At 31.5% G+C, this 24,014-nt stretch overlaps 1 protein-coding gene across 1 annotated transcript; it reads left to right on the top strand.

Moving 5' to 3' along the window:
* The first annotated feature begins 530 nt into the window (after positions 1-530).
* LOC111698327 (phosrestin-2) lies at positions 531-11,870 on the top strand. Its single transcript, XM_023468644.1, has 17 exons — positions 531-549; positions 771-837; positions 2,983-3,096; positions 3,166-3,229; positions 3,843-3,961; positions 4,228-4,289; positions 5,102-5,162; positions 5,482-5,488; positions 5,754-5,806; positions 5,922-6,029; positions 6,703-6,868; positions 7,254-7,334; positions 8,712-8,825; positions 9,680-9,750; positions 10,018-10,072; positions 10,194-10,262; positions 11,266-11,870. Exons 2-17 carry the CDS (start codon positions 821-823, stop codon positions 11,278-11,280), a joined length of 1,176 nt encoding a protein of 391 aa, XP_023324412.1. The 5' UTR covers positions 531-549; positions 771-820; the 3' UTR covers positions 11,281-11,870.
* The last annotated feature ends 12,144 nt before the right edge of the window (positions 11,871-24,014 follow it).

The following is a 24,014-nucleotide window of genomic DNA, read 5'->3' as shown; positions in this document are numbered from 1 at the left end:
TGAGGATAATTGTCTCTATTTATGAAATACCCTGTCTGTGAATTGTCTTCTGTGAAAAGCCATATCTATAAAATTTCCTATTGATAGGATGGTTTCTATCTATAAAGCTAAGCACTCTTAGATTTTTAATTTTAATTGCTGCTCTATCTGTGGTTTTCGCGGATTTTTAATTTTTTCTGATGGATTTTGATAAATCTACTTTTGTTAAATACTGAGTGGAGGATTAAGAAAGGATTTAAATCGGTGATTAAAATTTGGGCCCGATCTGTTTAAGCCGTTTTCAAGCTAATGGATAGTACAGATAAAACACTAGATGTCGTCTTTTCAAGATTTAATTGTTTTGTTCACAATAACCCTAAGGCAGAAGCCAAAGTGAGTAACGCGCACGCCCAAGAAAGAGAACCTGTTCTATACGCCGCATGCGCGTAACTCCTATAGGCTTCTGCCTCAGGGTTATTTCGTAAGAAAACCCCATAACTTAACCAACCATTACAGATAGAATACTAGATGTCGTCTTTCTACTTTCTACATGTATTTAATGAATATCAGGTTAAATATAGAATAAGGGTATGATGGCTCCATATGGTTTATTTTTATATGGCTTCCTTTAGAATTATGCTGCCAGGTCTAATTTTACTTCACAATTTTTGAAAAAAAAATTATCAAATTTTTTTTAAATTGGAATATTTTTTGTGGGGTGGGGGGGTGGAGGAGGGGGGTAGAGGAAGAAGGGGCAGGGGGATAGGTTAAATTATTTTCAAATATTAAAGGAAGCCTTGGAAGGATATATGTGGGAACAGTCTAGAAACAGAAGGCAAGCATGACTGTTACATTCAGGTAATTTTCTAAATATTTTTTTTGTGTTTTTAGCCCGTAACCAATTTTTTTCGTTCGTCAACAAATGCAACAATCCAACTCAAGGACAAACAGTTTTTAACTGTTTTTTCTCTCTGACGAAGAATTTGAAACGGATTTTTGTAATCTTGACAATATTAAAACCATCCCTATAGATGGGTTCGGTGTCTTCAATCTTAATTCAATCGCGTTCTGGTTTATAGTTTAAAGTTTTTATACTTTTTCATTCAAAAGGTGTCCGCCGACAAAACATTCTAAAAGATAAATAACTTATTTTTAATCTGGTCAAATTGCTCTGACAAGAACCGAACTGTTAAATCTAATTTCTCTGCACCAAAGTTTAGTAAGAATAATTTTAAAACTTTTTTGAGCGTAGGTCTGTAATTATTATCAAATATCTGTATTAAATATTATCTGTATTAAATATTATCTGTATTAAATATTATCTGTATTAAATATTATCTGTATTAAATATTATCTGTATTAAATATCGGCCATTCTTGTGCTTGATTGCGCTGTCGAAATTCACATGTTGCTTTCTCAAACAGTCTCAGCCAAAGAGTTTTAACATTTTATGAGAAAAATTTACAGCTTAACTACGGAAACATCGAAAGAATGAAATTTTCCTAATCTACTTTATTTAGTTTTTAAAAGAATATGGAGATATTTAAGACGAAAGAATATCATTTCGTCAAATCCGGGCCAAGCTCTAAAACCAGTTTATGCACTGCAGACATATTTTTAAATATTCATGTATTAATCTTGTATTCGGGTTGTAACGAAACATAGATTAATGCGACCAATTTTGTTTCTCATTAAAATCAAGGACATTTAAGAGTGATATAATAGATTCAAATGCATAATTGCATCCTTTGATATTTGTAACAGCAAACATTTTTGACTGACTAATAAAAAATTAGATTTTTAAATGTTTTTGTATTTATTCATGGAGTTATAAGGAGTTTAGGAGTTTTGAAGTTTTGAAGTTTTGAAGTTTTCCAGTGTTGAAGTGTTGAAGCGTTAAAGTGTTGAAATGTTAAAGTGTTGAAATGTTAAAGTGTTGAAATGTTGAAGTGTTGAATGTTGAAGTGTTGAATGTTGAAGTGTTGAAGTGTTGAAGTGTTGAAGTGTTGAAGTGTTGAAGTGTTGAAGTGTTTAGTGTTGAAGTGTGGAAGTGTTGAAGTGTTGAAGTGTTGAAGTGTTGAAGTGTTGAAGTGTTGAAGTGTTGAAGTGTTGAAGTGTTGAAGGGTTGAAGTGTTGAAGTGTTGAAGTGTTGAAGGGTTGAAGTGTTGAAGTGTTGAAGGGTTGAAGTGTTGAAGTGTTGAAGTGTTGAAGTGTTGAAGTGTTCCAGTTTTGGAGTCAATAAAATAAGATTAATAATATCTTATGTCTGGTTCAGTAGCTAAAAGTTCCGAAAATTGCACTCGATATTTAGGACTTAAATAATTTGATTCGTCCCTAGTCCTGGGTGCTTACTAGGCAATTTAGGTTGCGGCCCTAACTGTTAAAATCAAGCTCCACATTTTCTGGAATTTGACAAAAAGATACTCTATCTTTAAGACTGTTCCCCATATTTCATGGGTATTTATTTATTTTTACAAATAATGAGATTAAGGTATAATAGTAAAAAAAAATTGAAAAATTACCACGACGACATTTTATAAATTTGTTCGTTTTTCTCCGAAGTTCTGGGTAAACTTTTCTTAATATTAGTAATATTACGATAACAACAAATATTTACATAGTTCTTCAGCTTTCTTCCAAAAAAAATATATATTTGTTTATATTTTATCTTCATTTTCCTTACAATAGACAATCATCAAGATATAGCAATTGTTGGTTACTGTTCGCATGCGAAAATTGAGTTTTGCAAAGAAAGTTATGTAATACCGCAGAAATGCCAAAATATATTAAATTAGACACTTATTTTCGCATTTTTTCGAAAACCTGAATATTTTCGCGAAAATTGCCTGAAGCATCTCGCAAATTAATTTTTGGCACATGGAAACAGCTTTGACTTTTACATTAAAGGTTAAAAAAGCTAACGACTAAGAAGCCGACAATCTACAGTGTAAATATGCTTCTGCAAGCTCGAGTAAAATTACTGATAAAATTACTTATTTACAGAGTATTCAAGAAGGGATCTTCCGACGGCCGAATTACCATCTATCTTGGACGGCGAGAGTTTGTGGATCACGTGACAGGATCAGATCCCATTGATGGAGTTGTTCACATTGACAAGTAGGACAATTTTCAAACTAAATCCAAAGAAATTAAAATTTTAAAATTTATAAACAAAATTCTTTTTAGAGAGTTTATTAACGATAAAAAGGTGACAGTTCAGCTCATCTGTACCTTCAGATATGGTAGAGAGGTAATATTTATGAAATATTTTTCTTGTTTTAGCGAATACATTTTCTGACTTCAGTATGTTATTAAAATTTATTCAAACACTGAAATAAAATCGTTTAAAAAGTTTAGTCAGGATCATGCCGTTGATTTTCAGGAGTTTTGGACCAACTTTGTATTACTTTTGTTAGTTCACTGAGCTCTAGACAATTCTGAAAGTTAGTCATCAAATTTTTAGACAGCCTCGACTTTAAAGTGTCGCAACGCCTTGGCCTTTTGTTTTACCTCACCAACTCAGTTATACTTTATTGTAGCACTAGACATTTAAATTCTAAAATGTCAACGCGCATGTTTGTGGCTTGAGTTTAAAAGAAGTAATACTGCTCGATTTATGCGTAAGAGCTTGAACATTTTGGTTCTCAGTGATTAGGACACAAAACTGTCATAATAAATTTCTAATAAAACGTGTTAACCTTTTTCTACTTTAAATAATTTTTTGATAAAGGAAAATTGTTATTGTGTAGTTAACATATTTACAACCATTTCTGGTTAGAATGATTTTGGTTCTGAGTATCTAATTCATGTTCTGCTTTGAAGTTGAATAAATACAATAATAATAATGATACTATGTAATCCAGGAAGATGAAACTATGGGATTATGCTTCAAGAAGGAGTTAACCCTAGCTGAGATGGTTTTATTCCCTGAGGGGGGAGAATCCCAACCTCCTCCATCTAGGCTACAGGAACGCCTTCTCAAGTAGGTTTATACAGTGGTCCCCAGAATGATGTGGGGAAAAGACAGCCTAAAATTAATCATGCTTTTTAAAGACAATATTTTGGTCGATTAACTTCTAAATAGTTTTGATAAATTCCCTAAATGCAAAACTTATGAAGGATGTTTAAGTTTGAAAATGATCACAAAAGTAGATTTAGGATTGATGCTAAAATTGTGTATTTTGCTTAAAGGTTTACCTAGATGTCTCATTTCTGATAAAACAACTTTATATACTTTGAATATTTTAGTAAAATGGGAAAGAACACATTTCCATTCACTCTCAACTTTCCGATGCATTCTCCAACTTCAGGGAAACTTTATATTTAATACAAACACGCTGAACCAGGGGGAAAGGATATACTTGAGCAAAATCTCAGGAGTCTGAGAGAATATTGATAGTTTTGACCATTTTAAATCAAAATAAAAATTTAATATATGTCTCAAGCGTCGTGATAAGAAGGACGTTAAAGGGATTTAATTTCAAGGGACCCTAAATTCACTACGGTGCCCTTTTTCAGGTATACAGATATTTCATTTATATTTGATGAGACATAGGTGAAAGGGATACTGTTGGGAATCTGACATGCAAGTTAGTTGAAATTAGGACTTCAATCCTTTCAGAGAGTTTTTTCTTTCTTCATTTTTTCGAATGTTTAATTAGCGTGAATAGGTAGCACACCAACTTTATATCTGATATAGATACCTTGAAATATACATAGTATACAAGATATACATCTTATACAAGATATACAATATACAAGATATACATCGTATACAAGATATACATCGTATACAAGATATACATTGTATACAAGATATACAATATACATCGTATACAAGATATTCATTGTATACAAGATATACAATGTACATCGTATACTAGATATACATTGTATACAAGATATACATCGTATACAAGATATACATCGTATACAAGATATACATCGTATACAAGATATACATCGTATACAAGATATACATATCGTAACAAGATATAAATATCGTATACAAGAGGGAGGGGTTTATGGTTAAGATATAAAGGATAAACTATCCTGTGATCTTGACTATGTCGGGGGGGGGGGGGGCGGGGGATGGTTGATATATAAAGGATGAACTATCCAGTGATCTTGACAATGGCCCCTGGAGAGGTAGGTGAACCCTGTGGAGTAGAGTACTATATCAGGAAACCTTTCAACATCAGAATCTAATTCAATCTTCAGTGTTTTGTTTTTAAGTTGTCTTCTTCAATATTTTTAGAAAATTTTTGAAACTTAGATCAACAAGAATTTTCAAATCTTTTGAACACATTTTTTTGCAAAATTTGAGAATTGAAATAAAAAATTAGAAAATTATGAAAGTTCACATTTCTGCTAGTAATCCAACAACAAAAATGTACAATTTTACAAAATTAGCATTTAAAAGTTTTGTCAACATTATAGAATAGTAATTTTTTCAAGAATTCTTTTTTTGAATGAATGTTGAAATTACATCTGAAAACTTAGGGCGAAGGTAAGAATTGTTTTCTTGCCTCAAACTTTTCTAATTTTCTAATCCTTATATCTTTGCAACCCGATGTTACAGGCCTTTGATAACTATAAGTTTTGTTAGATCAAATAGTTTAGATCAAAAATATCTAAGGTTTACACCATCAGGTTGCAAAGATATAGGGATGAGAAAATTAGTGTTCCTTTCATTAAAATGGAAAATAAAATAACTTTTTAAAAAAATTTGTAATATCAGCAACATAAAATATAAAATAACATTTATTTATCAGATTGCCAGCACCACCGATAAGAACAGAGAGTCAATGGTCAATATGGCGATAAGGTATTTTTGAGAAAAAAATAATATTAGATTTAGAAGAAATATAGCTTTAATTAAATAAGTCTACGAACATATTTTCAAAAATAAAATTTTTAAATTGCAAATTTTGTCCTTTTAGAAAGATCCAATATGCTCCTACAAAGCCAGGACGGCAGCCCTGTACTGTAGTTAGAAAAGATTTCGCTCTTACTCCGGGAGAATTGGAACTAGAAGCAACACTAGACAGGTAACTCTTAATTTAGTTACTCCAGAAGCAATATTAGATAGGTAGATCTAGGTTTAGTTACACTAGGAGCAACATTGGGTTGGTAGATCTAAGTTTAGATTCTCCAGGAGCAATATTAGATAGGTAGGTTTAGATACTCCAGGAGCAATATTTAATAGGTAGATCTAGGTTTAGTTACTCCAGGAGCAATATTAGATAGGTAGATCTTGGTTTAGTTACTCCAGGAGCAATATTAGATAAGTATATCTAGGTCCAGAAGCAATACTAGATAGGTTTAGCTACTCCAGGAGCAATATTGGATTGTTAAATCTAAGTTTAGATACTCCAGGAGCAACATTGAATAGGTAGATCTAGGTTTAGTTTATCCAGAAGCAACATCAGAAAAGTTCTTGGTTTAGTTTCTCAGTTAGAACTGGAGCTAAGAATAACGTTAGATATGTAAATTTTAATGTAGTGTGGTTCAGTTAGGTTCAAGAGCTATGTTTGTTTTTGGTGTGAGAGGGGGTAGGTAGGATTTATCTTATTTTGGGTTGCTTTCTTTTAGTTGGTGGTTAAGTTTGGTTTGAAGAGTTTGGTTTAGTCCAGTTTAGTCTATGTAAGATTACACCATCAGATATAGGGATTAGAAAAATGTGTGTTTATGTAGCAAAGACTAAATTCCTTTTATGATTAGGCAGCTGTACTACCACGGGGATGATATCAAGGTGAGTATCTGCGTGAAGAACAACTCCCAGAAGATTGTCAAGAAGATTGTCGTCAACGTCGTCCAGTGTATAGATGTCGCTATGTTTACAGGAGGTCATCACACATCCAGAATATTCAGGGTAGAAACATCAGAGGTCAGTTTTTACCCTTATTATGATATTAGTAAAATTGATAATCGTAAATATCATAATATTAATAAGTAATGATAACAGATATAAGAAAAATTAAAGTGACAATGAGGTTTATATAATAATAATAATTCTGCCATATATTTACATTAATAATCAAATATGATAATAAGAATAATAATGGTGTTAGCTACTTTCCCAAACGCATTTTCCCAAGGGCAACTTCCCAAGTGACAATTTCACAAGACGCAACTTCCCAATTATGCAATTTTCCAAAGGTAACTTCTCAAATTAATAATAATAAAAATAATAATAATAATAATAATAATAATAACAATAATAATAATAATAATAATAATAATAATGATCATGATAATAATAATAATGTCAGGGATGTCCTATTGGTCCTGGATCTAGTCTGCAGAAGCAGTTTATTCTCTACCCTTCGGCCAGATTCTGTGGGAAATCAGGGGTAGGCATTTTAAGAAAAAGAAAAAACAAAATGTTAGAAAATATTTATAAAAGCAATAAAAGCAATAATTTTTCTATTCTAGCAACTTTATACATTTTTCTTCTAATTCTTAAAAATAAATTAAGAAAAGCCTACAGACAAAAAAAACTTGTATCTAGTTTTTTAAACGTTAACAGCTTGCCATCACAATAAATTAAATTAGATAAATATATTTACATTATACATTATAATGAAAGGAATACATTTTATAAATAGATTGCGCTTCGATTGTGCTGATGAAAATAATTCTGAATTTTCTAAATCTAACAACGTATCTAATTTATTCTAGACTTCATGGAATTCAATTTTATGATATTTTAAGAAAGAGATTACGATATAAAATTTTCATTTAACGTTTAAAATCGGGTTTTAAAATTCAGGCTCACTGACTATTATTATTAAGAAATTTCAAGAAATATTTTAATCAATACCTTTTGCCAAAATTCAAATTCAAGCTGATGGAAGGGTTAGCTCCAAGTAAAAAAAGAATCTTAAATCTTTTCTTTCTATTGTTAGTCAAAGATTGTAGAAAACGAGGACAAATTCAAAATATTGTAAATTGTACAAATTTGATTTCGAACCAACGTTTAGATATTTATAAAGATACATTTAGTAGATTTAAACATTTTCGTAAAATGTACACACTCTTGTTATGCAAGGTTCTGCAAATTCATTGATATTTACAGCTTTTCTTATTGAGGTTTTTGGAACCAATTATGAAGATAAATTGAAAAATATTATAATATATAATATTATATGGTGCAAACAGAATTCTTTATTTAATTTTGCATCTTGTATGAAAACAAAAGTGAAGGTTTTTGCGAAAAGTAAAATTATTACTTTGGGTCTGCATTAATTGAAGTTTTATCATGTTAAATCTTTTATAACTAGCTTGGGAACCCAACTTTGCCTGGAATCTAAACTTTCTAGAAAAAGGTCAACCCAATTAATATCGATTTTTAAAACCAAGCTTAGAACGTTCCCGTGGTTCTACCGAGTTCACCACTAAAAATGTCAGGCAATTCGATCAAAGAGGCCATAATCGCACAAACAAAGAGACAATTGGAAATTAATTCTGTCAGTGAGAACCATAAGACTCTGTAATAGGAAGACGACTTCTAGACTAAAGCTATGACTTTAAAGAGTTTAATGTATATGAGGCACATTAGTTGCGAAGTTTAATCAGGCCATACCACTTTGTAAACGAGTTTTAAGCATCTAGTAAAACTATTCGGTTTGTAACAGCATCAAATACGGTATTTCTTTAATGTTGTCCTTCTATTCCACAATATTTTCTGGTTCTTACTGTATACAGCTGGATAAAGAAAATAAATATAGGTTGCTATTGATGGAAACCAGAAAGGAGATGATGCTACACTAGCAAGCTCAACTCTGCTGGCTGATGAAAATAATAGAGATATATTTGGTTTGGTTATTTCCTACTCTGTCAAGGTAAAGACGACCTTAGAGCATACAAAAAATCTCACTATAAAAAAATGAAATAAGAAAAAAAATAACAGATAATAACAGATAATAATTTCTTTCCATGGTTTCAAACTTTATTCATAAAACAAATATTTGACAAATTGTTTTTTTATATCATATTTAATTCAATCGCCTATTTTTTTCCATCTTTGCTTTGCCACCAATTCTTTAATTACTCTTATGTAGTACACACAATAATCTATTGAGAGTTGATGCCAGGGGCAGAAATTAATTAATCCCAAAACTAATCAAAAACAAATACAATCTCAAATAAACTAATCAAGGAAATCTAGACAGGACAGAGAAGAAATATCTTCAATATTAGAACTATATATCATTCAAGAGCAGAGCACATCACAACACAGATCTTGTGTGATGATTTTTAGTGTCTAACATAAAATATCCGTAGTCTTGTTTTTTTTCACCTCCAACTCGGTTAAATTCCGCCATTTTGTTTATTTTACACCATCTTGTTAATTATCAACCATTTTTTTTTTTTATACGCCATCTTGTTTATTACACACCATCTTGTTAAGTATCCGCCATCATACTTATTATTCGTTATCTTACTTAGTATCCATCATCTTACTTAGTATCCGCCATCTTACTTAGTATCCGTCATCTTACTTAGCATCCGTCATCTTACTTAGTATCCGTCATCTTACTTAGTATTCGTCATCTTACTTAATATCCGTCATCTTACTTAGTATCCGTCATCTTTTTATATACCGCCATCCTACTTAGTGCTGCCATCTTACTTAGTGCCGCCATTTTACTTAGTATCTTTAAGTAATCTATGTATTGCAAATACTATCATTTAGGTAAAACTGATGTTGGGAGCTATTGGTGGAGAGCTGGCAGCAGAGCTTCCTTTCGTGCTCATGCATCCTAAGTAATTTTGTACAATTTACATATCTATATATTTACTTTACTTATCCGTCTGGGTGTCATGTTTGTTTGTTTGTATCCAATAAACATCAAACGGTTGAATTAATCGGGCCCACATTTACCTCACGTGGAAAGGTTTATGGATGATCAAATTTTCAAAATTTGCCTCTAAAAATTCAAATGACCCACCTGATGCGATTCTCCTATGTAATATGTAATATATATCTTTTCTAAAAGATTTAGTTATTATAATATTTCTGTCTCTCCTCAGGCCAAACATGAGAAAGATGATGAAAGCTGATACACTGTCCTTCAATAATTCTCAGGTTCTTTAATCAAAATAAATATCACGTTAAAAATGCCTAAAAAAGGTTTATATATTTTAACATTCGATCCTTATTTTTTTCTCAAGTATTTAAAGCAGTTTCTAAACTTTGCCAAAATTAGGACAATGAGGAACCCTTGGTAGATTTGGGAAACAGTATGCAAGACGGGCTCAGGATGGAACCTCTCAGGGTATAATAATTCTTATTCAATTATTTTAAGTATATGTGATATATGATACAGGGTGTCCCAAAAACATGGGAATTCAGTGACGAATTCGATATCGACTTTGCTATGAATTAGCATTGTAAGAACTAATTTCAAAAGCTATAATATTATTTTGTCTGCTAGAGTTTATTTTATGAAAAGTGTAAAAGACTGTAAAGATGTGTCTATAATGTCTCCGCAAGATGAACAGTGAAGACGGACAAGTTTACTCTATTGTATACTGCAATTTTCTTGTTTTACTAAGTACAACCGTATGCAGTCAAAACATAAACAAACAAAATGTGAACATAGCAGACGAAACTCATACTGATTACAGCTTTCTCAGTAGGTATCACTATACTAAATCAAAGAATTATTTAAAAAGACGATATCGAATTCGTCACTGAATTCCCATATTTATTGGGACACCCTGTATTATATATGTATGATAAAGGATCTAGGATCTTTAATATTGAATATATATGATATAATATAAAGTATGATAAATGATGAATGATTTTATTTTAAAGGAATGTATGACGAATCATAATCAAATAATAAACAATGAGTTTACTGTGTTTTATCATTATCGTCAGTCTTATCTGCAAACCCCAAAAAATGTTCTTTTAATTCTATTTATAAATGTGGCTTGTCTGTCTGTGTGTTTGTATACAATAAACGTCAAAACGGCTGAACCGATTGGGCCCAAATTTTTTGTGGGACTTCACTTGACTGATAAAAATGATAAAAAATTAATATGAATGACAAAAATTTAAAAAATGTGTTATAAAGGTTTTTAATTTTGTAAAAAAATCAAAATCCTTGAAAATCCGCGAATTTTTTTAAAAAATCCGCAAAATTTTTTTCTTCTTGGTTTTAAAATGTAAACAAAAAGAACATGTTCACAATTTAAATAGAAGATGTGCGCGAAGCGCCCTAAAAGCCTAGTTTTATATATTTTCCTATAATTTAGATTTTCTCTTTTCAGCGCCGCAACGTTTGAATGGAAGATCCTCAGTCGTCATGCTGCAAATGTTGGATTTGGTTTGGTTTAAGTTGTTGACAGTTCTCTCTTCTAATACCGTAATAAATCTGTTTTCGTTGTTTAAAGGTTAAAAAGTCGCTCATGTTGTTTTTGCAGTTTTTCTAGTATTTGTGAATTATAATTATATAAATTAAAATGTTTTTAGAAAAGTGAATAATTTATAAAAGATTTGTTTAAGTAATCCACTCTTAAAATACATTATTGCTTACTGTACAATTTATATTTTGATTTCCCATTCTAATATTTTGAATGTATATTGTAAATATGAACAGTCCATAGAAATTATTTACGTATTTAGATAAATGGTTAAAATTTACTAAAGCTGAAAAATTCTTTAAATTATTATAGTTTTTGATTTGTCGTAGTACAGTTTCGAAACCTGTATTTTCCAGGTTTGTTTATGTTTGATATTAAAGATCGAATAGGTAAACCCTTGTGATAAATCTAAGCTGTATCTAATCTATTATAGAAGCGAAGAGCCTATATTAAAAAGTTTGAACTATATATGTAGGTTAATCAGTATATTCAATAAATTATTTAATTTTCTATTTGATATTCTACGTTATTGTTCCCTTTAATTTAGGGAATTTAAAGAGACAAACTTTATATTTTAAAGGTAACAAACGGAATCAAATGCCAATCATTATTCAATTTTTTTATGCAAACTAAATTCAATTTTGATTCGAAAATTTCAAATAAATTTTGGGGTCTTCAGTTTTTCTGTCTTAATGAGACATGTATACCAGAAAACAAATGTTCTTTATTATTATCTATTTAATGTATTTAAAATATAAACCCCTATCCCCCACCTAGTTTTAACTATCAGCTTGTTAGAGGGTAAGTGGGGTTTATACTGTTCCCCAAACACCAAAATAATACAATGTTTAGATCAATATTAGTTTTATTTCAATGGATCACCAAAAAATACGCAATGCTAAGGTTATTTATCAATATATTTTTCTTTAAAGATATCAAATAGTATATTTATCATAATGAAAATTTTTACTTTTTTACAAGTGCATAAAAAAAGTTTTGTTAAGATAAAAAAAGTTTTCAATTTTATTTAATACACTTCACTTTCAATCATATCTTAGGATTTTCATGTAAACAGGAAACAAAGTTGCAAAGCTAGAGCTGTGTTCTGCACAGAAACAAAGTTGCAAAGCTAGAGCTGTGTTCTTCACAGAAACAAAGTTGCAAAGCTAGAGCTGTGTTCTGCACAGAAACAAAGTTGCAAAGCTAGAGCTGTGTTCTGCACATACACAAAGTTGCAAAGCTAGAGCTGTGTTCTGCACAGAAATTAAGTTGCAAAGCCAGAGCTGTGTTCTGCACAGAAACAAAGTTGCAAAGCTAGAGCTGTGTTCTGCACAGAAACAAAGTTGCAAAGCTAGAGCTGTGTTCTGCACACAAACAAAGTTGCAAAGCTAGAGCTGTGTTCTGCACACAAATTTAAGAACTTAATAAAATTCCAAAAAAGGAGTATAAAATTTAATTTTAATTTTTTTCAACATTTTCTCAATTTTCGTTTCTACCAATTTTTATAATCTCCCAAAGAATTCAAAACTGTAACTGAAAATTTATTTCTCCAATAACAAAGTAGATTTTTTTTAAGAATAAGCTACAGGCCATCAAAAGAACCATGCCTTGAAATGCTTGATTCCAGGTGACTGGGTGAGAACGGTTTACACTAAAATTTGACGGCACTGGCAATAATAGGTAGTCGATGGTGTCGAAATTTAAAGAAATGTTTTATGTCATATCATATCATTGTTGGAAACCAATTCTTTTGGTAAGCATCTTGGAATATGTAACATCCTCTCAAGATACTGGGTAATAAAGGCGAACTGAGAGTCTGTTGTAAAATGAGAGTGAAAAAGGGGATAGAGACTGGATGGTCTAAAAGAGGAAATGAAAATAAGGAAAAAAGACTGGATAGAAGGAGAAATAGAAGAAGGAAAAGAGACTGGCTGGTATAGAAGGAAAAATAGAGGTAGAATAAAAAGCCTGCCTGGTATAAAAAGGGAAATAAAAGAAGAATAATGAGCCTGACTGGTATAAAAGGGGAAATAAAAGAAGAATAAAGAGACTGGCTGGTATGAAAGGAAAAATAGAAGAAGAATAATGAGCCTGACTGGTATAAAAGGAGAAATAAAAGAAGAATAAAGAGACTGGCTGGTATGAAAGGAAAAATAGAAGAAGAATAATGAGCCTGACTGGTATAAAAGGGGAAATAAGAAAAGAATTCAGAGCCTGGCTGGTATAAAAAGGGAAATAACAGATGCAGTTTAGAAGGAGAAAATAAAAGAGGGGAAAGAGACTGGATGCTAAAGATGAAAAAGAGGGAAAATAGAGAAAAGAGACTGACTGGTAGAAAAAGGGACGTTAAAATAGGGAAACGAGACTGGTTTAAAAGGAGAAATGAAAGAAGAATAAAGAGACTGTTTAGTATGGAAGGAGAAAATGAAAAAGTAGAAGAGACTGTTTAGTATAGAAGGAGAAAATGAAGAAAGGTAAAAGAGACTGTTTAGTATAGAAGGAGAAAATGAAAGACTTAAATATAAAAGAAGGGATCAATAAAGACTGAAAGATTAATGACTGTGTTTAAATTTGACAGTCAGGAATCCATTTTCTTTTTATCTAAACTTCAATTCTTAGATGTCAAAAAAATGAGATCAGATGAAAACGAAAAATGTTCAATATACAAAGAAAACAAAAGCATCCCTGGTAGGATAGATTAGCGTTACATCTTGACTCTTTGATTAAAGAAATGGCATGTTTTATTCACAACGCTATCTTTAAAAACTTTATCAGACCATGAATGAATGAAATATCCATATTTTTCTAGCACAAAACAAAGGATTTTGTAGTTTGAAAAGGCGGTACAAAACTTTCAAACTAAGGTAAATCAGATATTTCATGCTAAATTAAACTAACCTTCGTTTTTAAAGGGACTATTCACTTAATTTAAAACAAAAGCGGCATATCCGATTCCCAGTATAGTTTCCTTTCTACCATAGATAAAGATAGATTGCGCATAAGACGACATTTTTCATCTTGAAAGATATAAATGTACAGAGATGTTTTAAAGATATTCCTATTATATAGATTAACTAGGTCGGTTGTGAACATTGGCTGTTCTTATGTCATTGAGTACTTGTGGTGTACATGAGTTCTGTAGAGAGAAATTTAAGTTAGTTTAGTCCTTCTCATGTCCTTTTTCTGTTCTCGTCAATATGATATATTGCTCAGTGAAATATTGTTGTTTAAATAGTTTCATTCCCGGAGTTATTTTACACTCTATTATGAAATCCATTAAAACACCAAACCACCCCGCTTATCATTGAAGTACACTTACAATTCTTGGTGATTTTGCGTACATATAAAGCTACAGGGTGTCCCACGAAACATGACAGTATGCAAGAGGACTTGAATGTCGTCTTGATTTTTGATATAATTTGCTGCGTTTATTTGTCAACCTAATTTTAGAAGTAAATTTCTAGAGATAATAATCACAAAATTCCCCTAGTCCTGCCATTTTCGAAATGTGGTCTGCCTTTTTTGTGCGTTCAATATTGCCCGAGATATGAATAATTTAGTTCAGATTTTGACAATTTTGCTTTTATTTAACAAAATTGAAATCTGAACCAAACTCTTTATATCTCCGGTAATATTGAAAGCACAAAAAACGCAGACCACTTTTTGGAAATGCCAGGGCTAGGAGAATTATGTGATAATTGTTTCAAGAATCATACATGTTAAAGTAGATAGAAGACTAAATGTCACAAATAAATTCATATATCAAAGACGACTTTCAAGTCGTCTTGCTATTGTCATGTTTCGTGGGACACCCTGTATCTATGTTTATTTATTTATCTATGCTTTCTACCTTTAATATGTAATTGTTATAACCTTGATTTGAAAACTATTTAAGAATAAGAGGTTACTTTAAATTAGGTTTACAGTCCCTTCAATGGCCCTTTTACCTACAATTTGTGTGACAAGTTCGAGGCACAAAAAATATTTTAAGAATATTTGAAATGTTATAACTTTAGAAATCTAAATAAAGATTCAAGATATTGCATGCAGTGTGCATGTATATAATATATATATTATATACATGCATCATACATATTATATATTATATGCATATTATATTAAACTGTGCTTTTAGCGCGCTTCGCGTTCATTTTCTATTTTAATTGTGAGCAATTTCTCTTTGTATACACTTTTAAACAATAACAAGCAAAAAGTTCGCTGATTTTATTTCGTGGATTTTCAAAATTTAATAAAGATAGAATTTTGTTGATGACTAAATTTTGAAATTTTTGAAATTTTTGAAACCTTCCCTGGGGCCCCACACAAAGTTTGAGCCCGATCGGTTCAGCTGTTTGACGTTTTTTAGATACAAACAAACCGACAGACAGACAACAACGTATATCCAATATAATAGATGCTCTATATGTGTGTGTGTGTATATTGACAATTATACCTGAATAATGGCTATATCCAGAGATTTGTGTTTAAAAGTGAGTCGTAGGTAAAGTTGAGGTTCCAGAATCTAAATAAAAAGATTAAGTTGTGAATTATTATTATTTTGAAATTCAAACAAATGCAATTAAAAATACATCCTCAAAACGTACAAGAGTTATGTTTGGTTGGGGATAAATTCTTTTTATTAGATATAGTCGTATAAACTGTATAGTCGTATAAACTGTATAGTCGTATAAACTGTATAGTCGTATAAACTGTAAAGTCGTATAAACTGTATATGTTGTGAATGAGTAACTTGTTTCATCCGAGGCTGGCCGTGGTATTACGAGGTCCTCCTCACTTCAGTGCGAGGACGAATATCTCCGGGTACAGTTTAACCTTAGAACCTCAGTGAAATTAAACAGTTAGAAGTATCTTAGTTTGTCATCCATAGCCATTTAAAATTAATATAGCGTGTCACGAATACGTATATACAAACTTTTAAGATTTACATAAAAGGATTATAGGCGCTTTGCGGCCTTTTTTTCGTTTTTTTTGGCTTTTAAATGTTTTTCTTCGCACATTCTAATTTGTAGAGTGAATATTTTAATTATGAACGGCCCAAAGTCACATTTGGTGTACTTGGACCCTGGGGTAATTTTGACTATTGGCCGGGCTCAATCGAATCAGCCGTTTGGACGTTTATTTGATCTAAACAAACAAGGCAAATGTTTCTATTTCTATTAATTTACATTTGAATGCGCATATTTACTTCTATATAACATCTAAACGTAATTAGGTTAAGTATACCATTTTAACAAATATATCTCTTTCGTTGAAAATACCATGTACTTTATTAAAAGGACTGTTAACCCTATTCCTGCTGGGGGGGGGGGGGGTCAATTTGACCCCCCCCTGTAGTTTTTTTTACAAAACTCAAAAAGTATTGGTCTGAGGCTGTTGAAATTTTCTGACTTTTCCTACATTCCCAAAGCCTTCCCTTTAGGCCTAAAACCGGGCTTTAATACTAACTGCCTGAGTCCTCAGGCACACTGCCTGAATGACTCTTTTTTCCTGTAACAAACTAAATCTTTGTTTTGACCCACTTCCACTTGTCAGATTTTGATAAAATTTAGCTTTTTGGAAATTCTTTGACATAAGGAAACGAATTGCACAAGTTTTGCGAAAAAAAATTGCAAATTTTTTGCAAACAACCTGTCAAAGGAAATTTGCACATTTTTAGTTTTTCTTGATTAAAAATCAGGTTATTTAAAATTTTGCAAATTTTTTTGCATATTTGAAATGGCATGGTCAAGGGCTTTTCAAAAATGTATAATTTTTCATTTTTTGGACAAATTTTTTTTGCAAACATTTTTACTATATAACTGGATTTTGCGATAAAAAATTCAATTTTTGCAAATTTGCAAATTTTTTTGCAGATTATAAAAGCAGAGCACAAGAGCTTTCCAATGATGTATCATTTGTCATATTTGGACATCAAACATGGGATTTAGAGGGGGGGGGGTCAAATTGACCCCCCCCCCAGCATATCCTAGTTTTCAAGTACCCCAGCAGAGATAGGGTTAAGGTAAAGTGAATACAGGGAACATTTGTTCAAAAACTAACCATTGGCCCATTTCTAGCACTGAGTGTTAGAAATGGGCACAAATTGATAGGGGATCCCGGCCCATATCCAGACTAAAAGTCGATAATAAAAACACTTAGAGTTAGAAATGGGCCAAGTGTTAGTCTTGAAACTAATATCCCCTGAAATATGATTTCCAGCATATTAGAGTTTTTATATCAATTTCTCGAGACAGGGACATCAGTTAGAACTAATATTGGTCGCCATCAACTTCTAACATTTCTAGGCTTTAGTCAATCCTTTCATTTTACCTTAACAATCCCTTTAACATTCTTATCAGGAGGCTGTTTAACGTTTATATATTTATGTTATTCTGTTTTTGTTTTAGCTTGAAGTATTCACAGTTAAATAATTATATCGGACATATTGACATACAGAGTATTAACATACTTTTAAAACAATATCTACTATCTAGATTAACTTTACAAATTCAATTCCTTTAATGAAAATTAAATTTATTCAAAGAAGGTATATTATATATTCAGTGAAAGTGTTTAAGGTGTTTAAACGCAAAATACGACCTCTTTATGAGGGAAATGGAGGAGGGGGGGAGGGGACATAACAACATATTTAAAATTAAAGTATAAGCGACACTTTAAAATTTATCTTCTATTTTAATAAAAAATGTTTAATGATTTGAGAATACCAGAAGTTTAAACTTTTTATGTAGTTTTGCCAATTAATCATCTAATCTAAATCAACTAAGAAGGCAAGAAAAAAAAACCAGAACTTGTTATGAATTTATCCGTATATTACTTAAACAAATATCTCCAATATTTTTTTTCAGCCAAAAGATTATAATAAGAGGTACCATTTTGAATGTAATGAAAATGGATTTCAAGATTTAAATACAACGGTACCCCATTCTGGGCCTTAGTAAATTTGAATTCGAACAGGACCTGCCCAGTTTGTACCGGCCTGCCAGATAACAGCGTGCACTGACCCAATCCTATGGTACAGTACGTCGCCCAAACCAGACTAACATACGACAGGGGTCAATTTTCTTGGCATAGTCCCGTCGGAGGGCTAACTATGACAACTCCCATGGCGCGTTCAGACTTTTCACAGTACCCGGCCTAATCCTAGGCCTATTTGACCGACCCCACTGGCTTAGTCCACCGTGACCCTTTAAACCTTGCACTGATCATCAATGACAGATAACTCCGTCTCCGTGTGTTGATCTCTAAAATCAAATTTCCGACAAATAGAGTGTATGCTATCGTACTGTGTGAACTCAACGCAGCTGACGTTACATAAATTTCTCAAAAATACTGAATATTCGCTGACATGTCCAACGCGGTTTAAAAAAAATTCGAATGAAGTTATTTTTTTACGACTTTGGAAAGAATATATTAATATTTCCTAAATGTTAATCAGCTTGAAAACTAAGTATTCAACAATAACAAGCATTTCTGTATCTACATAAGGATAAGGCCGTCATCCTAGATCAGTAAAAGGTTAAAAAAGTAATCTAAAAATAGAGGATTCCTTGAAATTACTCTGTCTTTAAACCTTAAAAGGTTAAAAAAGAAATCTTAAAATGGAGGATTACTTGCCATTACGCCTATACTGTGCCTTTGAACCTCAACTCAAAAAGAGTAAGATAATCTTTAAGAAGAAAACATTATTATGAAGAAAGATAGCATTTATGCCAACAAGCTTGAAGGTAATGGCCCTATAAAATGAATTCCAAATGTATTTATATTCATATTCGCAGAATATTCATTCTAATATTACATTATTTTGAATTTTTTTTCAAGTTTTACACAGATATGATTTATACAAGCAATAAAATATTGGTATACTCCCCTACCTACACTCCACTGTTCCTGTCTTTGTATAAATGTGCATTTTCACATTGTACAGCATAAACATAATTGTCCTAATTGATAATAAATAGTATGAGTGTTCAATTTTCCAATTTGAATGCAAAAGATTATGTTTACAAACAAGCTAAAGTAGGCCTTGCCCGTGGAATTAAAAAAACGAATTTGAAAAAACTAAATTTCCAGTTTTGAAAAAAATCGAATTTTTTACCCTATGTTACCCCGGCCATAGGTTCCCATAGGTTCCCAAAAAAAATGTCAGCCAATTCGGTCCAGTCAAAGCTAACATACAAATAGATATATATGAGCAAAAAACTTTATTACTAGAACTAAAAAATCTGTTGCAGGTTTAGTTTATGTACATTTGCATTTATAATTCATGTTTTAAAAAAATTCAATATATTTTTCAAAGTTTGAGTAAATAAGGCAGTAAAACTGCCCAGTGCCTACTCTATTAGTACTTTATTTTCATAATGTAAAAGCTTTATTATGTAGTGCAGTGTATAGTTGAGATCGGTCAATTGAAAATACAGAAACATGTAGAGAACAAATTGGATGTATTACTCCCGTTAAAGGGACTGTAAACTTTATTGTAGATGACCCTCCATGGAAATATGGCAATGCCGATTCAAAACGGCTCCATTGAAAGCATTGTCAAACCAATCATGAATTAGATATAAATTTTTTGTTTATTTAAACTGTTTATATTTTCAACTGCTTTGCGGTTTCTCTGGAGAAGTAACTTGCACATTTCTTGTTATTAAGAAATTGTAATTATGTCTCTTTAAGAATTACACCAAGAAAAGCCAACATTGATCTATAATGAGATAAAAGTTAAATATGAAGGGAAGAGTAATAAGAATAATACCCAATGAAGGTACACCTGGTATCCTCTCAATAAAATATACATAAGCTGAGTTATGTTCACTCATGGAAGCAATGTATAAATACTCAGTATACGCCATGCTTAACTTCTAGGGCGCGGCAGATCTCAGTGAAAGGTAATGCAAACGTAATTTTAAGTGACATTCTTCAATGATATATTTGCATGTCCGATTCACAACGGTACCCATAAAAGCTTTGTCTGATCAAGAATGAATTACATATCCATGTTTTAGTTTTTGAGAACTGATTATTTTATTTGTGGTTTCTCTAAAAAATTGATATGCGCGTTTCTTGCTTCAGAAACTTTAAACAAAATTATCAGAATTAAACACTAGATTTCAACCAAGGTAAACGACCTTATCTTACGAAGTATTGATCAGATTAAGGTTTAAACTGTTTTAAATCTAATAGATCCAAGCAGTACTATATTCAAGTGTACTCAACCAACTCATTTATTATACTAAACCAAACCACGCAGTACTATATTTAATCAAGTGTACTCAACCAACTCATTTATTATACTAAACCAAACCACGCAGTACTATATTTAATCAAGTGTACTCAACCAACTCATTTATTATACTAAACCAAACCATGCAGTACTATATTTAATCAAGTGTACTTAACCAACTCATATATTATACTAAACCAAACCACGCAGTACTATATTTAATCAAGTGTACTCAACCAACTCATTTATTATACTAAACCTTTTTTACGAGCATTTTCAGATATTCTTGGTGTAGAATGCCGCAAATAATTCCGAGATTATAGAACTTTAATCTTTTTTCTTAATTATAGTGAAAACTAAAGATTTTTTCCGGGTGGTTCCTGTGGAAAATGATAGGTATGCCGAATATTTTGCTATTTATTTCATATCGCGAAGGTTTGCCATTACGGAGGCAGAAGAGTTTAAAGTTTTACCTGAATAAAGTTTGACATCATTCTCATGTCTCTTAAGATTCAAACATGATTTAATCATTGCAATATTTTATGCCCTAACGTGGCAAGATTTGTTAAAAATAGTTTTATCTTCAAGAATTAGAAAAGGATAAGGATTTCGAGGTGGTGCGGGCGAGACATTCTAGTATGCCGACTTCATTAGCATCTGATCCAATCAGGGTTCAGTCATGTGTTTGTTGTCTATTCTGAACCAATAGCAATAGCTTGGCGGTAACATCTATCTTTCTATCTAGCTCATTATCCAATTAGAGATAAATGCTTAAATCGGCGCTATAACAGTAAATGGAAATAATTACTTTTACTGAAACTCTAGTGGAGAAAATGAGGAGAATGTGGCTCGGACGAGAAGTTGTTGTGGCTGGCCTTCCTCCCCTCATTCAAGTGTACAAGATCTGTTTACTACGATTTTTTATCATTTCCTTATCTCTACAGTGTGTACTCCCATATTTTCTAATCAAGCATATATATTGTTTGGAAGTTTGTATACTGTGATGTAATACCCAAGATATGAATATGTAAATATAATTTATAAAGTTAATATTGAAAGCTCTGTAAATGAAAAATGAACGATACAGAAATTATGTTGATTGATGATGAATTTTACATCATAATTTTCCGCCATATTTCGTTTTATATATTATTTTTTTGTTATTTCCATAGAGAATAGAATATATATAGAGGAATTAAAAGAATCTCTCGGTGTGAACTTTTTCAGTCCCTTTCAGCCTGAAAGTGAGTTCAAAGTGTACAAATCATGTAAATGTTTACAAATTATATGCAGTAGAGTACATTAATACAGTATGTTCCCTAGACTATCCATTTCAATTTCGAATTTTTTAAACTGTTAAATAAACTTTATAATGAATTAGGTGAATATCCCCCTCCTTAACCCTGAACCAAATAAATTTTAAATTATTAGTGATTTAATTGCGTGTTGATTTTTGCTGAATAGTTTAACGCGGATTTTATTTCTATTCAGGAGGGGAAAAAGACTAAATCAACATTTTTTAATAATTTAGATAACAATTCAAATGATACCGTTGTAAATCAGGCATGACATTTTTTAAAAAAGGGTTAATTTAAACGCCGACAGAACCTTTCAGAGAAGTGAAAAATACAGAAAAAAAATACTTTTTGATAGTGTTGATATATCCTACCCTTGGGTCCAATCTCAAGATTGGTGATGTACGGAAATTTACATAAAGTACCAAACCCATAGATGTAATAATAATGTGTCAATGTGGATCCGTAAAGGAATTACATAACTTTTCCTGAAGCTGTTAAGAATGATAAACAATTAAAAACTTTTGGACATAAACGGCGGTACCTTTCTCAACCGAATTAAGAATAAAATCTCATAGATGTTTCACAGAGCTATTGGTGTAACATGCTGAAAATGTTTACGGGACGATTATTCCGGATAAAGGAATTGGGTTTTTGTCACAAATTGGAAATTTCTAATCCTTATTTCTTTGCAACCATGATGGTGTAAACTTCCATTATTTCAAACATAAATAATTTAATCCTACAAAATTCATAGTTTGAAATATCTAAGGTCTGCGACTTTCGGTTGTAAAGATATTGGGATTAGAAAGTCAGAGATTGTGGCTAAGACTCAATTCTTTTCAAATGCAGGAATAATCTTCCGTAAACTTTTCAGAATGTCAAGCACTAGATATCCTCGTGTAATCTACAGGGTAAATTTATGTGAAATTTGAAAGGTTATCTTAGTTTAAAAAAGTTTTAATTACAAATCAACCACGCAGTACTATATTTAATCAAGTGTACTCGAGGGGGGGGGGGGAATGGCGAAATTTGATTTTAAGGGTCTGGGTTGGGGGGTACAGGGGGGCTCTGTCAAAAAAAATCATGATTTGAAGTAGAAAGCAGCATTCTTTAATTATAGAAGGGTTGGCTCTGTACATAATATACTAAATTCTTACAATATCTGCATGGCTTGTTCTTGTGTTTAAAAATATACTTCCAACAGCTTTAAAATAAACTATATGAGTAAATTAATTAATTAATTAATATGTATTGTAATGCTCATGAGAAGCATAGAGGAAGGAAGCGAAGGGGTACATAACCGACCACCCTTATTAATTAAAAAATGTTCAATGCAACTAAAAATATGTTCAAAATAACTACAGTCACGTTAAAAAATCATTCAGAAAAATGCTCGAAGCTCTATTTTTAAAGAAAGAAATCTGTATATTTTGAAGAAAGCGAAGTGGAGACAGGCTTGTAAACATTTAAATATGTAGAAAGTGACAAATTTATTCAAGATTTGAGAAACTAAATCTCTAAAATCTACTTTGAATTCTAGGTTATGCAGGTATTCCCCTAAGATCTAATATTCAGAAAATTAAGTTAAAATAATTGCAGAAAATATTTTTTATGAAAACAAAATTTAACATTTTTACAACACAATGAAGACCAGAGTTGGGACATTTTGTATTAAAAGCTCATAGTTTAATATCGGGATCCACTGAGGGCACTTTTATTTTGAGAATCAATGCTTAATCTCTTCATTTCTGTAGTTCCACGCTCCCCTGATCAAAGCCCTTTCCTGACTGAAGGTACTGTATAAACAATGCGGGATATCGAATGAAGATCAATTTAATCTGCAGATTAACAAAAGAATGAGATTAAAGGGAGTGACCGGCTATGTAAGGTAGTTTAACTGAGTATGCAGTGTTGTCGAAAACTTCTTTAGGATTCATTTGAGACATATTTCACTTTTTAAAGATCTGTATAATCCTGAGTTTGAGCGCAAATTCGACGTTCAAAACTCCTGATTTGGGGGTGGATACGCTTTCAGAATTAGTTTTTTTTTAATTATTAAATAACGACAACGAAAAATAAAGTAAAAATTATACAGTAATCTAATTAGATGGCTAGGA

Source organism: Eurytemora carolleeae, unplaced genomic scaffold (genome assembly GCF_000591075.1).
Source record: "Eurytemora carolleeae unplaced genomic scaffold, Eaff_2.0 scaffold206, whole genome shotgun sequence".
Taxonomy (NCBI): Eukaryota; Metazoa; Arthropoda; class Copepoda; order Calanoida; family Temoridae; genus Eurytemora; species Eurytemora carolleeae.
Note: the sequence above shows the minus strand (reverse complement) of the source record. Positions and strands in the feature narration are given on the sequence as shown.

Bases quoted from the DNA above. Each gene is read 5' to 3' on its own strand.
- LOC111698327 (XM_023468644.1), top strand. The intron at 3,230-3,842 runs GTAATATTTATG...TATGTAATCCAG, and splicing joins CCTTCAGATATGGTAGAGAG to GAAGATGAAACTATGGGATT. The intron at 4,290-5,101 runs GGAAACTTTATA...TGAACTATCCAG, and splicing joins GATGCATTCTCCAACTTCAG to TGATCTTGACAATGGCCCCT.